Genomic DNA, 17,573 nt, shown 5'->3' with positions numbered 1-17,573 from the left:
TTGGTAAATAATTAAAATAAATTCTGTAGACTTGATGGGATGTTCCCTGAAAGGTACCTGAATTGTCTGGGTGGAAGCGGAGGTAGAGCTATAAAGAATGAACATTTGGGAAATGATTTACAAGTTAAATCATCTTATAATAACATTTGCATTTAGTAGATGCATAAACGTCTATATATTCCTCATTCAGCCTTCGTTTCCATAAAAACAGGCAGATATTTTCACTATTTGGGGGTTAATTTGCATGAAGCATTCATCGTACACCTGCCAGTTTATTTTCGCAGGTTGCACTTCCGGTTTCAAACTATAATGATTATTTTGTCAATTAACCAGCGTTAGACTTGCGCCTCTTTTATATAAATACAAACCTGTTGGTTTATTCAAGCTTTCGCATGTGCGATTCTATAGTCCGAATAATCGCTTGAGAAGCCCACTGCCTGGCAGACTAAACCCAGGGGAAAGGGGAGATGACGTTGACAAGTTCCCGTCCAGCCAAAGATGGCTGACATCGCTCCGTTGGCAGTGAAACGTTGCGAATCGAGCTCCCTGTGCTCAGTGAGTATGGATACCATCTCCTCGCTGACGGAGCTCGAGGATCTGGAGAAAGTTTACCAGCAGCTATGCGAAGAGGAGGTTCGTACAGGAAGCCGTTTAAATGTTGACAGTGTCGGCAAACTTCCGCACATACTCTGGAGATGCAAACAACAACATGAACAACCATGTCCTGCTCAACCCTTTAGCCTTTTTTAACCTAACAGTAAATGTTGCTTCTTATTGTGGGAGTGAATGATTTGTCTCCAGGTTAGAAAGGCTTTAAATGACGTGATTGGCTATTTTTGTACTTGGCCATAGTTTTATTGGGCCTTTTCTCTGATCATTTCATGCTGTGTCGATCACTTTATGATGAGACTACTTGCTGAAGTTGGATTCTCTGGTTCAGTTGAGATGCTTTTCTAATAGAAGCTTTAATGTTTATGCGAATATCTTTTCTAAAGTAGCATAGCTTTCATGTGGGATACCTCAAGGTCCAGTTTTAGGACCAATCCTATTTACATTTTCCATACTCTCTCTGGGAGAGGTAAAATCTGCAAGTTTACTGACATCCATCATCTCTTTGCAGAGAACATCCAACTGCACCACTCGTTTCATTATTCTAAACTACACTAACTGTTCTGTTGGACCTGCATCCATCTATCAGTGGTTCATAGCTAAGTCAAATTAAACTCCGATAAGACAGAAGCATCAATCATTGCTCCTGTAAAGATCTCTCTGATCAAGAACCAAATTGGTTCCGTTTGGCTCATCCGTCCAGTCCGGCCCTTAAAACCTGTGTCATGTTTGACTGTGCAATGACTCTGTCTCCATGGTCAAATCTGAAAGACCCACTCCAATGACAACTGCGTTTTTAACATGTTCCTGTTGGGTTTTTTTATGCTGGAGGACCTATATAAAATAGTTTGAGCTGAAAACGGCATTTCTGAGTATTTCTGTATTCAAATCATGGTGAGTCGGAACCAGATGTGCGAGAAAAACACAAATGGACGGACCAAAGTCTCCCTGCTCTGCTTCATTCTGATGCAAAAACTTGCAGACAAATTGATGCATCCACATCTTCATTTTCTTCGTCAGAGTTGGCATCTGACTCAAAACTTTACGGCTGGATAGCTCCATTATTTCTTGTTGTTTTTGTTGCACCGCTAATATTAAGTTGGATTTTGAAATTTTATGTTTTTTGTCTTTGAATCCGTTTTTCTTCATATTTATCCTTTTTAATGATTTTGATTCTGCCTGGGAAATAAACTACCTAATATGTGACAGTTTTGTGGTTTACTAGACAGTGATTCAAAAACATAACACTTAACCCAGCGGTGTGTTGTAACGTGTTACATTTTCTCTATTACATTTACTAAAGTAAAAATAGAAGTACTTCTAACAGTAGTTTAATTACGTAACACTTTTGTGTTTATTTAGGCACATTTTAATTTAACAAGTAGATTTTAATTAACATATACTGGAAAAAAACAATCAGAATAAAAACCATACAGAATAAGATTAATTGTCATCACAACCCATACAAAGAGATTTTACAAAAACAGAAAAGAAAACTGTAAGCAGTTTACCTCTTTTTAGTTTATTCATAAATGTATTTTAATAACTAAAAAATGCTAAATTAGTTTTTTGTCTGATTTAATTTGTTCTAAAGAAATTTTAGCGTTAAGTTTTTGAGTTTTGCTAGTTCCTTTTTAACTCCCACATGCATATGAATTAGGTTTACTACTTTTTTACATGAAGGATTTTTCAATGTTTTAAGTAGTTCTTTGTTAATTTTGTTCTTGTATCAAACAGTAAATCTGTATTTAATTTGTTTTTCACAGAAAGGAGTAGAAGCTGAGCTGGACAGGCTAGTTGGTCAGGAAGCAGCAATTCATAAGAAGATGCAGGCACTGCAGAGAATGGGGTACACAACACACACAACACACCTTTTACCTTCAGTAGCAGCTGAATTGCTGAGCTTTTTCACATAAGGATTTGTGAAATTCTTTGCAAAATTCATGTTTGCAGACCTAGTCTACAGCTTATCGGAAGCGATGCCAGTCAATTATCAGGCATGATCACCTTTACCTGCAGTCTGGCAGAAAATGTCAGCCAAAAAGTCAGACAGTTGGACCTGGCAAAGGTACATCCTTTTGCGCTACGTATAGTTAGGGGTTTTATTTTGTGTTCTTATCATTATTTTTCTCTGTTCTTTCTTCTAGACACGGTTATATAATGTCATCCAGCGTGCCGATGATATTCTTGATCTGAAATTCTGCACAGATGGAGTGCAGACCGCGCTGCGCAATGAAGACTATGAACAGGCTGCTGCACACATCCATCGATACCTGTCTCTGGACCAGTCGGTTATTGAGCTGAGCAGACAGGGAGAAGAGAGTATGATGCCCCCTGTTCTGTTTCTCTGAAGTGGGACAGGCTTAGTTAGCTGAATCAATGCCCAAATCCCTTCTGCAGTTTTGTCAAAGTCAATCATATAAAAAATAGGAATTGTGGCTGTCTTTGTTTGATGTTTCAAACTATTTACCAGTTGATTTTTAGTACATTTAATATAGAGTGTTGCTATTCTTCTTGTCAAACACTATTACTTGCAACAGGCATGTATCACCAATTTCTCATTGTGGCTGCACAGGCAGCGCTGTGGACGCCAGTCTGGTCCTGCTGCAGGAGGCAGAGCAGAAACTGAAGGTCATCGTTGCAAAGAAGCTGGATGAGGCCGTCGCAGCAGTTGACCTGGCGCAGGTTGAGAGGTTTTTCAAAATCTTCCCTCTGTTGGGTCTTCACCAGCAGGGCCTTGCCCGATTTGGTCAATATCTCTGCAGTCAGGTTAGTACCATGAGAGCTGCCGCATTGTTTGGAAGAAAGTTTTTGTTACGCCTCGACCCATTTTTATTTTTGTATGTACAGTTTTAAGAAAAATTGTTCATTTTCCATTTTTGGGTAATTTTTTTCACATTTAAAAACATTGACACTTTTTCAATCAGCTTGCTTCCAAAGCAGAGGAGAACCTTTTGTTGGCGACAGGCGGCGATCTGGGCGAGAAGAGAGCTCTGTTGATATTTGCAGACACGCTGACACTGCTACTGGAAGGTCAGAAACTTTTGACCGTCTCCATTGTTTTATCTTTTACACAATTATAGCTGGTTTTCATTTGCAGGCATCGCTCGTGTCATTGAGACGCACCAACCTATCGTAGAGACGTATTACGGTCCAGGCCACTTGTACACACTCATCACTCACCTGCAGGAGGAGTGTGATCGTCAGGCCCAGAAAATAGTTGACAAATTCATGCAGCAGAGAGAATACCTCAACAAGGTGAGGTTGACATTTGATCAGCAGCTTATCCTGTGTCTCTTCTCTTTCTGAGCCCTCCAGTCTGTTCTGTAGTTTCAGGTAGTCCAGAGCAGCATGATGAAGAGCATGCCTGGAGAGAGCATCGAGCCAAGGTGGGTTTGTGTGTGATAAAGATAGCATTGTGCTGCTCCTTTTTGTGCTCTTCCTTCTCATGTTTGATTTTATGTCCCGCATTTCACATGAACAGGGAACTGGACCCTGTGCTTGCAGAAGTAACCTTGATGAACGCCCGGGCAGAGCTTTACCTGCGTTTTCTTCGTCGTCGCGTTATGGCTGACTTTGAAGTCGGAGACCCCCAGAGCATCACGCAAGGTACTCAAAGTCTTTCAAGGTGCAAGATCAAACGTAAAAACCCTTCTTTAGAATTTGCTAATTAAAATGTTCTCACATATTTTTGAACCCACAGAGCATCAACAAAGTGTGGAGAAACTACTAAAACACTGTTCCCTGAGCAGGGCAATGCAGGAGCTGATAGGCTACTACATTCCCATGGAGGAATACTACATGAGGGAATCGGTCAACAAGGTCTGTGTGTCTTAGACATGTTAAATATTGTAGCTTTGAAGAAGTTATTTAAAAAATGTTTTTAATTAATCTTCAGTTTGAGTAATCTTGAATATTTAGTAATTGTAAATATGCTGGCTGGTTGGACCCGTCTTTCCCAGTTTTATCTCACAAATCCTGCCAGTGTCTTGAAAAATACCCGCTACATCCAAAAATAAAACAAGAAAACCTGATCTTTTAATATATTCAGGCTGTCAGCTGACTTGTTAGTTTAATGAAATCATGTTTTCAACAACAAATCATTCATGTTTTCTCCTCTTGCTGTGCATAAATGTTATTCCATTGGTATTTTTAAATTCTCTCTCATTTTTCACCAGGCGGTATCTATGGATACCTATGAGAAGGGACAGCTGACCAGCAGCATGGTGGACGACTGTTTCTACATAGTAAAAAAATGTATCAGCAGAGCGTTGTCAAGCTCCAACATTGATTGCCTCTGTGCGATGATCAATCACGCCAACTCTGTGCTGGAGTCTGACTTCAGGTGCACTACATGTATCAACATGACATGATCAATGCATCTTTTTATCTGCTGCATTCAATCTCAGACATGCATGTGCCTCCTTCTGCATGATCTCTTTCATGCATCAGGGAGGTCCTATATAATAAGCTCCGGCAGGGCTTCCCAGCTACGACGCTCCAGGACATCCAGCGCGGTGTGAGCAGTGCAGTCAGCCTGATGCAGAGCAGCTTACAGCAGGGCAAGTTTAATACTCTGGGCATCGAGAGCACAGAGAACGCCAAGGCTGCATTTCTGGTAAACAAGCTATATAAACGCACACAACTGTGCCTCACTCTGTGTCTATTTAACTTATTGTGGGGTTTTTTCTAAACCTATTTCCGGAAAAGTTTCCTATTTAAAAGAGGAATCTTATGAATGCAAAATAGTTGGATGGCACTAATTCAAACTTTTTTTGTTCTTAAAATAGCTTCAAAATACTAAAAGAAAAATAGCAAGCATTTAAAACTAAGTTAAGCACATCAGGCCCTAGATGTTTTTTGAAAAAACTGGACATTATTATAACAATCTATATATAATCTTTATGTGTCTCTTATTTTTACTCAACCAGGTGACTCTAAATAATGTGGAGGTGTGCAGTGAGAATATTACAACTTTGAAGAGAAACTTGGAGGTAAGGAAGACATCTTTTCCCAATCATCTGCCTCTCCTTAACATGTCCTATTTTTTTTTCCTTAAAAACTAAAATCCTGCCTCCACAGAATGACTGTTCCAAGCTGTTCAGTCAGGGTGCGGGATCTGGAGAACAGGCCAAAATCGAAAGCTGTTTGTCTGACCTGGTCAGCACATCCACTAAGTTCAAAGATCTCTTACAGGTTGGTCACTATTTTTCAGATTTTCTTTGGTTTTTTTAAGGTCATAGCAGTAAAAGTAATATTTGCTGGATTTTTAATCATAATCACTACTTTCTTAACTTTTCCTTTACAGTCGTCCCTCAATAAAACCCGATTCACCTCTTGCAACCCTTCCAAATCTACATTCAGCAAGAGAAAAGTGTAAAAATGTTCATGTCTGAGGGAGAAAGAGTTTAACAGCCTTAAAAAAATCTAGTATTACTGTAAAAAAATAAAAGTTAACTACTTTGTGGATTTGTTTTTATTGCAGATTATATTTTTTAGAACATAACCACTGTATACAACAGCTGTGTAGGTTTTATAAGTCAAATTAAGTGAAATATATGGCATAAAAAATTACTAGGATAGTGATGAGTTCAGTGGAGTTTGGGCTTATTAAGTTTACCATTTAGAAAACCATCACCTCTTCATGAGACCTGAATGTTAAGGAAGCATAATTATTTAAATTTGGGAACACGTATAATTGAAAATGACCCCTGTGAGCAATACTATAGCACTGTTATGGTAAACATTTCTGCTTTCTTTCTCAGGAGGGTCTGACTGAATTAAACACAACAGCCATAAAGCCTCAAGTTAAACCCTGGATCAGCGGCTTCCTGTCCGTCTCACACAACATAGAAGAGGTGATGCTTTTGCATTTGTAAACAAAAACAAGTTGGATCTTGTAAAACATGTTTGGATTTTTTTGTTGTCCTCACAGGAAGAGTTTAATGATTACGAAGCGAATGACCCGTGGGTGCAGCAGCTCATTGTAAACTTGGAACAACTCATGGGAGAGTTTAAGGTATTTGTACCTTTTAGTCCACTGATTCCTGATGGTTTTTTTTGTAATCCTCATTTTTATATCTCACCAGGCGGCCCTCTCCCCCGTCATCTACGATACTATGACGAGCCTGATGACCAGCCTAATAGCAATTGAGATGGAGAAGACGGTCCTCAAATGCTCCTTCAGCAGGGTGAGCACAAAGAAATGAGGGCTGAAGAGCCAAACTTGGCCACAAGGTGGCAGTGAGCTTCCTGTGAACAGAAGGAAGAAGAACTACAGGCTCCGGCTTATCTTCAGATGGTCCACGAGCACATAGGTGAATTTTGTGTCTTTGACCTTACTCTGATCCTTTTGTTGCAGCTTGGAGGGCTGCAGTTTGATAAAGAGCTTCGATCTCTTGTGGCGTATCTCACCACTGTCACCACCTGGACCATTAGAGACAAGTTTGCTCGCCTCACACAAATGGCAACTATCCTCAACCTGGAGAGGGTAAATTTAGATCTTATACATTCTTACCAAAGTATTCTACTTTCAAAAAGATCCTTTATCCTGGAGCTTCTACCTTAGTAACACTCTCAGGTATTTAGATTGAATTTTGTTTTTTGACCCACTTTATACCATAATGTAGAAGTTGGACGTCTGTTTGATTTGAGAGCTCATTCTTTATTTATTTTTAATCATACACTTTCACTCCCTGAAAAAACAGGTTTTATCTGAAAAAGCAAAGTAAAGCAGATTAAGCAGATTGCTTATATTCCAATTTAAAGAAAATAAAGTGCTTTAAAAAATAAGCTTTTTCACAATTTCTGTTCTTAGCTGCAGCTACTTTTGGTTGTTGACTTACACTGAAATTTGGACTATTTTTCCCACTCGGCTATCATAATGGCTGGAGCTAGACTTCTTAAACAGATTGACATTATTTTTTTTAAAGCCTAATAAATTTTATTTATTGCATGCTATTTTTTAAAGTCACATCTCCTGCCAGTAAAACAAAAATACAAAATTACATCAGCACTTCAAGCCAGTTTTCTCGTATAAACAGGATTTTAATTTAATTAAGTTATATTTTGATAGAGCCATTTCACAACAACTTTACATACAGAGGATGCTAAAAATTCAAATCAACTTTAATAAACTTTTTTGTGTACAATCTGTCCATTATTTCTGAATAATAACCACCACCCAAAGCTATAAGATTTCTCTCACTTTTTGCTATGAACAAGTGTCAAAAATCAACATAAAAAAAATGAATTCCTGTTTCAATGGTACAATGGATGCAATATAAAATCAAACAGTGAGGAAATGTTTAAACATTTGTCTAGCTAGCACATGTTGTAGTTTAATTTTTTTTTTTTTTTGTTGCCTGCAGACTTAACAGAGGTTTTCGGTCTTTAGCAGGTTCAGTGGAGCAATAAAACTATCCAAAGACAAAAATCACATTAGAAAATATTCTAACATTTTAGTGCACATGCTCACATCTTCATGTTTGTACTTTCAGGTGACCGAAATCTTGGATTACTGGGGTCCCAACTCTGGCCCGCTGACATGGCGGCTGACTCCCGCAGAGGTGCGTCGGGTTCTGGCTCTGCGGATCGACTTCAGAAGCGAAGACATCAAGAGGCTGCGGCTGTAGCTGAAGAGCCTGTGCTTTACAGTGACCACTGTGCATTACCCACCTGAGCTCAGTCTGTGCATTGGGGGGGGGGGGTTATCCATGGTTCTGTACATGAAATGGCTGAGGTTTTACTTTGGTTTTTAAACAAAAGCTCTGATTGTTTCAGAGTGCTGTTGCGGCTCACCTGGCTGATGCCAGTTTTGCTACAGTTCCAGTTGAGCACTCAGACATGTGATGTGAAGCAACTGGGAGTGGGGGGGGGTGTTTAATATTAATTAAATGTAAAATATGTAATTAAAACCACAAGTGTGCTATTGTGTCACAGTGGGAATTCCAACTTCTTAACCTGTAGCTGGATGTGAGAAATCAGGACACTAAGAAAGTGGAGCTCTGGGTATGTCAGTGAAGCACAGCAGTAATGAACATCATACCCATTAAACTGACAGAAGCAGGTCAGACAGCTGATCCAGCCCAGTCATTCAATATATGAATAGCTCCTTGTCTGTGATGAACACTTTTAACCTAATAAATTGAGAGCTGCTGTGCTGCGCTTCTGATCCCTGCCATCCACCACGCTTTAGCACCGCCCTGTTGCCATGCAAGACCTGTTCCCAATCTTTTATTCATGTTTCGGACTCTAAACGCAAAGCTTTGTTCGCAAGGCAATGAAGCATTAAAAGTGGTCCACTCTCATAATGTTCAGCCTAATTTCCTTTGCCTAACCTTAATTCCGGGTACAGATTAAAGCCGGCCTCAGCGTGGCGATGGCACAGCTTGTCATCACCTCTGTTACCTCGCAGCGTAATCACACTCAGACCACCAGCGCAGGAGTCGTTAGGAAAAATGTGGCTTTAATGTAAACACAACATTCGATTGGCTCAGCACAAACATTCCACATGAGAGCAACCAGTAAACTACTGAATAGGATGGGGTGCAGCACAAAAACATTCACAGTAAAAAAAAAAAAAAAAAAATCTGATCAGGTGTAATCATATATTTATATACAGTACGGTGCTTTTTTAAGGTGAAAATGAAGAGAGGGTATGAGGATTGATATGTGATGGGTAAAGAGAATACAGGGATGGGAAGATGACTTGATTGGGTGCACAGGTGAAAATGGAGAGCTGTACTTTGTCCTCTGTGAAAAGAGAAATTGTTCCCTGTTCACTCATCAGTGGGAAACAAAGGTCTTTTAAAAAAAAAAAGGAAAGATAAAACTCCCCAGACAGAGGCTGCCTCTAATGATTTTGTTTTCCATGTGCAGTCTTCTATTTCTACTCAGATTCACGTGGAAGGATTCGAGCACACAGATCGAGATGTTAACGTAGGGCGTCTTTCCACCCTCTTTGCAAATTTGACTAGTCAGGGAAATAAATGTGTGGCACGGGGTTTTCTGGAGGTAGGAGGAGGCATGAAGGGCATGAGGCTTTTATAAATTATACAATGATACTAAAATATTATATTTGTTACTTAAATAATATAGATATGAGCTATGATTATTGACCTTAGTCCTCTATCTGTCATTATCAGATGGTTGGCACCGATATGAAATTTTCCTTCTCTTCAACAGGCCGACGGGTTTTCCTAACATTACAGTGTGGGGGGGGGGGGGGGGGACAATGGCGATGGGCAGCCGCTCCAAATAGAAGTCTCTATTTCCTTGTGTTTGCAAATAAAACAAGAGAGCTGATTGGAACAGACCCGCAGGCTACGAGAGCATGTGTGGCTCTGAAGGAAAGTTCATAACAGCTTCCTTCTTCCCATCCGTGACCCTCAACCATGAGTACAGCACCTCCCCAAAACCAGTATCATCGTCATCTCCACCCTTCGCACGCCAAATGAAGCACCAGAGGCTGTATTCAAATGTCAAAGGCTTGCCATCAAGAATGGGAAAGCGTCCCTCCGTTCTACATGGTGTGTTACATTTGTGTACGTTTAGCAGGACAAGCTGAATAGACCCACTGGTGCTTCTGACCTTCACATTTGTTGATATAGCCATCAACAAAACATGGAAACATTCAGCCCAAAAACCCTTTTTTTTTTAAAGACAAAACTGGGGGAGGGATACTTCAAATAAGGAAGGGAACAAATCATGGCAATAATCCAGTGTGGTGTCTGACGGCAGCTCTTTGGGTCCATTTGGACGTGTAGAATTACATATTTATGTGTTTAAGTATCATCAAAATTACCATTATTATAACTTCACACACTCCATAGACAACCTCTGTGCTTCTGGCCGGGCTTCAGTATAAGCCGCACCCTCTAAGGTTGTTTGCAATAATGATGTCAGTGACGGCATCAAACACTACCTGGATGTTTCCTGTGTCTGTGGCACAGGTCAGGTGACAGTAGATCTCCTTGTTGGGAGAGCGGTTCTTACTCTCAAACTGAACCTGAATATATGCAGTGGCATCATCGTATGTGTTAGCACCTGGAGTCAGAGGGAGGAGGAAAGAGAGGGGAGGGTGAGAGACAAACTCCAGTCCGGACAGAAGACGTTTCAGGAAAAACTGCGGGTTCACCTGTGTACTCCGGAAAACAAATCGTGAGCGGCGATTTCTTAATCTTCTCGGCAAACAGATCCTTCTTGTTGAGGAACAGGATGATGGAGGTGTCGATAAAGAACTTGTTGTTACAGATGGAGTCAAAAAGCATGAGGGATTCATGCATGCGGTTCTGTGGGCCAAAACGAACAACAATGAGCCCCAAGTACAAGAGTTCAGGACTAAAACACAGAAATTATCTAGAAAATTTTAACTCCTGCAATTATATTACAAGTTTTTATTTTATTTAACAATTTATTCTGCATTAAAAAAAACTTTCCCTAATTTTTTTTTTGTTTTTAGTCACAAATAATACTCAAAAGTTAATTTTTGTCTTTGTATGAATATAAATGCCATTCAGGTTTAAAAACTTGATTGTACCAGTTACTTTTCAGTATAGTTGTGGGATCATCAAGTCTTCACTCCATAACTAAAAATTTACCGCACACTCATACTGAAATAACTAAAAGACCCTCACAGTTGTTTCGTCTTCATGGAGAACCTGATCGTATCCACTCAGAGCAACACAGAAGATAATGGCGGTGACGTCCTCAAAGCAGTGGATCCACTTCTTCCTCTCTGACCTCTGACCTCCAACATCAAACAGCCTTAAAAGGAGGTAAGAAGTTCAGAACCAAAGTCCCCAAACTGAGTCATTTGAAGCTGCAAAGCCGTCTTCACCTGAAGTGAAGGTTTTTGAAGGTGAAGTGAGTTTCTACAATGCCAGTGGTTTTCACTCGGGTTCTCAGGATGTCCTGCTCTGTGGGCTGGTAATCTCCTGCCCCAATCCGGTCTAGACTGTCCAGGTAGCTGTTAAAAACAGGCAGGGAGTCAAGAAAAGAGAAAAAAAAGAAGTTTTTTTTTTAAACAGAAATTAGCAACAGTTTTTTTGTTTTTTTGCTGCACTCACTATTGAGCTGAGTCATTAAGCTGGTATTCCCGGGCACGGTTGAAACACTCCTGAGTCCCAGCATCAGCCCATAGACGCTTCATCGCAGCGAGAAGTTCTGCAGAGTATGGTTCTGTGTCCTCCATGCGGCTGACCACATCGCAGACCAGCTTAGCATCAGCCTGGTTAAAATATTAGTCATCTGGTTAAAGGAAGTAGCATAAGAAATATATCTACCCTACTTCATCTGTTATTTGAAATGTATAAAAAATATTCTTATTTCATGTGAGGTTCTTGTTTCTTCTCCAGGTAAGGAGCATAAGATGGTTGATTTCTCCCAAACTAACACTGTAACTTGTGTCAATCCATCTTCTGATCTTTGTATTTCTATTCTGCTTTCAGAATCAAACGTCAGTGTCTGCATCAAAACTTATGCAGGAACAGGTGAAACTAACTTTTCGGTCTTTGTCACCAAACTCGATGCCCAAAGAGTCCATGGCTCGAAGGATGGCGGCCAAACTCTGGATGGTGTTGCTGTAGACCACAGGCTTATACTGCTTCACATCATCCCCAGAAAAGCCATCTTCATGGATAATCCTGCATGCGCGCACAGACATTATCTCAGAGGAAACAAGCTAGAACAGAAAAATGGTCTCACACGTCCATATGTTCCTGGATTTCATTTAAAAAAAACTCTTCTCAAAATGAAAGCTCCACATTTGCTGCTTGCTTTCCTGTGCATCTGTGTGTAAAAGAGAGGGATGCTCATATCTTTTCCTAATAATTTCTATCGCCTTTTACCCTCTTCAAGTGTGCCCATCTTTAATGGGCATGGGAACTGATCACTTTCTCAGTCTGTGAAGAGTAACTGGAAAGTAATGTGATATTTAAAACATTTATAATGCATGATGTGTAATGGAGGAGATTCAATCAGAGCACAAATCAATCGCTAGTGTACAATATTGGACAGTCAAACTCTTCACAACCTAGCCAGATTTGGATAGAACATCTTAAACTCAAATTACTAAAAAATAATCCCATAAAACTCGGACAACATTCCAGCTCGTGCTAGCTGTACTAACAAACCACAGACGTGCATAAGGGAGGCCGCTTTTCATCTCATCAGTGCACATTATGAAAAGATGTTTCACCGCGGAGATCAGCCACCTGGCCTGAATCTCCACCACCATCATCACAATTAACACTTTTATGCAATAAAACATTAACCTGCTAAATGAAAGGGAACAGGCAAGATCCCCCAATAAATTCAGGCTATACATTTTCATAAAAATCGTGTCTGTCTTTATAATATTTAGTGGAGAATTTGACACATCTTCCATCACTAAAGCTCTTTCAACGTGTCTAAAACCTTTAGGAGAAAATAAACTGAATTATAGATCAGTCATTTGCAGAATTCACTCTTGATTTTTACCATACTGGTTCATCTTTAAAAATAATGTACTGCATGTATGCAACACAAATTTGAATCGATTTTTTGCACATTTGATGGATCTCTACTGAATATTTCCATGGAAAATTTCTAAAGAAGTGATCGTTTAAGCCTCCATTTATGTGTTACAGCAAAAAGTTTAACATTGGACCTAATTCTTAATATATCTTCAGACTTTTTTTTCTTACAAACCATTTAGAAAATACTAAATGAACTTTTTTTTTTAAACAAAAAGGCCTTTGTTCAGGTCAGATCTGTGGATTTAGCATTTAAGACATTCCTAACACAGACACTATGAGTTATTAATGACATCCTTTGACCAATCAGAGAGTCTGAAAATGTTAAGTATAAAAATAGACATCACTGACATTTCTGCAGCTGAGTAGCGGCAGCAGCAGAAGCAGCAGCCCCCTTGTTTAATTCATAAAATCCACAAGCAAAATCTACTCCACTGTGTGTATTATTCCACTTTGTTATAGGTCATATTTTCAGACCAGTTTGAGGCCTTAAAACGTCCTGTTACTTTCACTTTACCACTGCAATAGGAGTGGACCTGCACACAAACAGATACTTCTCCCAGATCATTATGTCACAATGAAGAGGCTGCAGATCACACCATTCATGTAACCTTCAATACCTAAACTTTACGACCCAAGGTGAGTGGTAAAACCCATCAATCTGCTGCTTGCTTTGGCTAAAACAAGCCCTGGGAGTATTTGTAAACACTATTTGGACCTTCATCATGGGTCTGGGGAATAGCAGCAAGTTATGGGATACCAGGGACCGCAGGGAGGGTAATGAGGTGAGGTAAGGTACAGAGGGAGGGGTGCAGGCGGTGCAGCAGGAAGAAGAGGAACATCTGCTTCCTGCCAAACTAAGGAGATGCTTCAAAATGTGCAAAAACTGTCTTTCACATGTCGAAACATCTACATACTTTACTAAGAGGTTTAGAGGGAAAAACAGCAGTCGTGTAAAACATCAAAGAGTGATTTAGCTTAGACAGGAGTAGGTTTAGATGTAGTTTTAGAAGCCATATTTCTGCGTAAATCCGCTTTATAGTCAAAGTACTCCCGGCGATATCGGGCACTTAAAGCCATTAAGATTAAAAGCAGAGGTATTCACTAATGGAGCAGTAGTGACCTCGCTGTAATTCACACACCGACACACGCACAGTGACACGGGCCCAACACCCACGGCGCGCGGTCCCTGTAGTCGTGCGTTTCAGCACCCTGGCCGTGAACAGCACCCCGCAGGGACGCACCGGCGCGGCCTTCCGCAGCCTCGCTCAGTGGTCTGCAGGAGGTGCTCAAGTCACCGGCGCTCCTCCGGGGCCTCTTGAAACATGGCGGCTCAACCTGTCCTAGTACAGACAGGGGAGGCGCAATCTCGGGCCTTTCACTCGAGTTTGAGAGCGCAGAAATCGCTCCGAAAAAGGCTCCACTTACTTCATCTGCTTCACGATGGTGCTTTTGCCGGACTCTCCGCCGCCTGTAAAGAACGAAGGGCAGAGTGAGAGCGGCAGGCAGGATCAGTACCACGGAGAGCACCTCCGCCCCATGCAGCAAAGCCAGCCAAGGCGACGCAGCCCTGCGGCCGCAGCCCCGCTCTTCTCTTACCGAGCAGGAGCAGTTTGACGTCCTTAGCAGCGACCATCCCGTCCTCCTTCAGGTTTTTCTCGATGGCCTTGCTCCGGTCCAGAGCCGCGCGCTCCTCGGCGCTCAGTGTACATCCCATGTTTCTAAGCGAATGAGCAATCCCGTCTCTCCCCGGTCCGCCCTGTCCCTCGGCGATCCTCGGTCACTGCGTGGTCTCTCTGTCGTGCTCCTCCCGCGCTGTCTGCTACAGCATTAGGCCCGGATTGAGGGCGAAACGGAGCCGGGATCCCGAATCGGTGACTGCGCCTCTCTCACTGTGTCCCCTCTCTCAGAGGGGGTAGGGGAGGTGGGGTCGTAGCGCTCGAGTCTGTGGGGTTGGGGTTGTTGTTAGGTGGGGAGGGGGGTCTCCTGCCTCCTCTCTCAACAGGGCGGCGCTGATGATGACGACTGCGCGTGCCAGAGATTTCACCGTATCTTAACACGAAGGAGGGGCACGCGAGCTCGAAGACGGCCGCGCGACTGGCTGCGCGAGACTCACCTAACAATCTGGCTGACGTCAGAGCTCTAATCACGCCCGTGGAAAAAAAAATCAAGCCAGAGAGGACTTTTTGCACTATTCTGTCCTAAAACAAGAAAAACGGTAAACTAAATGAGAAGTAAGGAGTTACATTTACACAACTACCCTACATGTATTCAAATAACTTTTAGCAAAGCTGTTACTCCTATTTTCTTGTTTTACACTTTAAAGACCCACACCAATGAAAATTCACGTTTTTGTTGTTTTTAATGTGCTCAATTGTGTCATTTTTCTTATATGGAGAACATCTATAAAGCAAACTAAGATTAAAATTGCATTTATGGGTATTTCCTTATTCAAATTGCTGTGAATCAAGAGCAGACAAAAAAAGCTGTTGGAAAAAGGCTGTAGCTGTGACGTAGGTACTACACTCAGCCAGCAAGACCAAGTGGGCCCCATATGGTTTAAAAGTGGGCAGAAAATGGGGGATCCAGCCGGGTTTGTCCGCAGTTTCCATGGTGGCCCCACCTTGGCTTTAGTGGGCACTCAATGTGTCCACCAGGCAGTTGGCTAGCATAGCGAGCCGGCCCACTGAGTGTTCACATAAGCCACCATGGAAACTGCGGACAAACCCGGCTGGATCCTCCATTTTCTGCCCACCTTTAAGGCCCACTTGGCCTTGCTGGCTGCATGCACCACTTCATGCCGATGAATCTACTTGTAGATGATAAGTTGCATGTTATCCACAATAGAGCTGGAACCTGGCTCAAAACTGTACGATTGGATTGCTCTGATATTACTCACCATTTTCATTGCACAAGTCATGTTAGGTTGGGGGTGTGAGGGGCTGTAAACCAGCCAGTGTAAACAAACCCGACTTAAAAATAAAAAAAAAACGTTTTCTTCAAATTGCCACTGACAATGTTATCTTTATTTAGACCCCATTTCTAATGATCTACTTGTTGAAATTCTATTTATACTGAACTGACAACTGCTTAACATACTGTATACAGCTTTACTTTATACTCACTTACTAAACCTAAAAATAGTGAAGGTTTCAAGTAATTTTACATCTATTCTTTCTTGTTCTAAAGATCATTTTCATTGAATGACCCAAATTCAGCAGTGTGGACACATATTTTTCAGTCTGAGTAGATGATTCTACAGTCAGCAGAAGTTAGTCAACCTCATGAGGTTTATAGATTTACAGACATCTACCTCACATCATCACCACTCCACTGCTGTGTTTTTAGTAGAATATATATTTCTTTTTCTTCCTTGTTTTTTTTTTTTTTTTGTCATGGTTAAAATGCGACTCAAAGCACATAAACTTTCCTATCAGGTCTCTCGTAACCCTTGTGCTATCCTAGGCACTTTAACATTGGGAGTTGGGTCATCTAGACCCACTAGACAGTGCTCTGAACCTTTTTTCTTCAATGATTTGTGATCTTCAGTGGTGTCCATGGATTACAGTAAATCTTTCCACATTTCTCCACCTTTGTCATGGTAGGGAGAACACGTCAATGTAAGGGTGGGGTCATCTAAGATAGCACAAAGGTTATTAAGGACAGAGACCTCTTGACAAATACTTTCAAATATGCCACAGTACGCCTTTTATCAACAGATGTGTCAGGAGTTTGAAAAAAGAAAAGTGCAACAGATTTATCAATTTGATTTCTAACAAAGTACATATAAAAATGTAAGAAAAATCGTTTTTTCCCATTTGTGAGTGCCACCTTTGCACTAAAAAAAAGTTGAAAAAAACTACATTCAGGAATATATTGGAAAGTCAGGTTCAAAAAGAAGGGGATTCAATTTAAAGTCATTTGCAGACTACATTTTTTCACACTTATGACTTAACTGAAAATATTTCTCTGCATTTCCTTATGATAAATATAGTGCTGATGGAGGATCCCATGGGCATTTATGTTGGCATTATACAGTTGTGAAGACTCTTTAGTGCCAGATATTTACTTGGTTTTCAAATCATTGTGACACTCATTGTTAATACTTGGATCTTCTGCCTAAATAAAAATGTTTTCTTTTCTTAGGAGCAACTAATCCCAATGGATACACTTGCTGCAAAGAAAACTTTTATAATGGTGGCAATCATCATCTGCCCCATGTTTTAAAGTGGTTAAATGAGATTATGTCATGGAATCGAGTAAAGCAAATAAGATATGACGAGAAAGAGAATATGGATTTTTTTTTTTAAAGATTTGGCATTAATTTCTAGAAAACAAATGACATCTTTAAGGTCTCAACTTTCCTTTGTGTGTGCACCTTTGTTTCTTTTCGTTTTCTATTTAATTCTCTTTACGCTCTTGTCATTTTTAAGTCCATATATGCTGACT

At 40.8% G+C, this 17,573-nt stretch overlaps 2 protein-coding genes across 2 annotated transcripts; one reads left to right on the top strand and one right to left on the bottom strand.

Annotated features, from left to right (window-relative positions):
• Nucleotides 1–404: 404 nt before the first annotated feature.
• cog4 (component of oligomeric golgi complex 4) lies at nucleotides 405–8,768 on the top strand. Its single transcript, XM_023953497.1, has 19 exons — nucleotides 405–633; nucleotides 2,376–2,458; nucleotides 2,563–2,677; nucleotides 2,757–2,931; nucleotides 3,185–3,378; nucleotides 3,537–3,642; nucleotides 3,710–3,867; nucleotides 3,940–3,998; nucleotides 4,094–4,218; nucleotides 4,313–4,431; nucleotides 4,788–4,954; nucleotides 5,062–5,227; nucleotides 5,541–5,603; nucleotides 5,692–5,805; nucleotides 6,375–6,467; nucleotides 6,545–6,628; nucleotides 6,699–6,800; nucleotides 6,971–7,099; nucleotides 8,109–8,768. The coding sequence occupies exons 1-19, from the start codon at nucleotides 499–501 to the stop codon at nucleotides 8,241–8,243; spliced, it is 2,322 nt and encodes a 773-aa protein (XP_023809265.1). The 5' UTR covers nucleotides 405–498; the 3' UTR covers nucleotides 8,244–8,768.
• Nucleotides 8,769–9,056: 288 nt separating this feature from the next.
• gnao1 (G protein subunit alpha o1) lies at nucleotides 9,057–15,164 on the bottom strand. Its single transcript, XM_004067193.4, has 8 exons — nucleotides 14,724–15,164; nucleotides 14,553–14,595; nucleotides 12,113–12,254; nucleotides 11,679–11,839; nucleotides 11,450–11,578; nucleotides 11,247–11,376; nucleotides 10,748–10,901; nucleotides 9,057–10,656 (listed from the first exon to the last, which is right to left on the bottom strand). The coding sequence occupies exons 1-8, from the start codon at nucleotides 14,839–14,841 to the stop codon at nucleotides 10,469–10,471; spliced, it is 1,065 nt and encodes a 354-aa protein (XP_004067241.1). The 5' UTR covers nucleotides 14,842–15,164; the 3' UTR covers nucleotides 9,057–10,468.
• Nucleotides 15,165–17,573: the final 2,409 nt, after the last annotated feature.

Source organism: Oryzias latipes, chromosome 3 (genome assembly GCF_002234675.1).
Source record: "Oryzias latipes chromosome 3, ASM223467v1".
Lineage (NCBI taxonomy): Eukaryota > Metazoa > Chordata > Actinopteri > Beloniformes > Adrianichthyidae > Oryzias > Oryzias latipes.
Note: the sequence above shows the minus strand (reverse complement) of the source record. Positions and strands in the feature narration are given on the sequence as shown.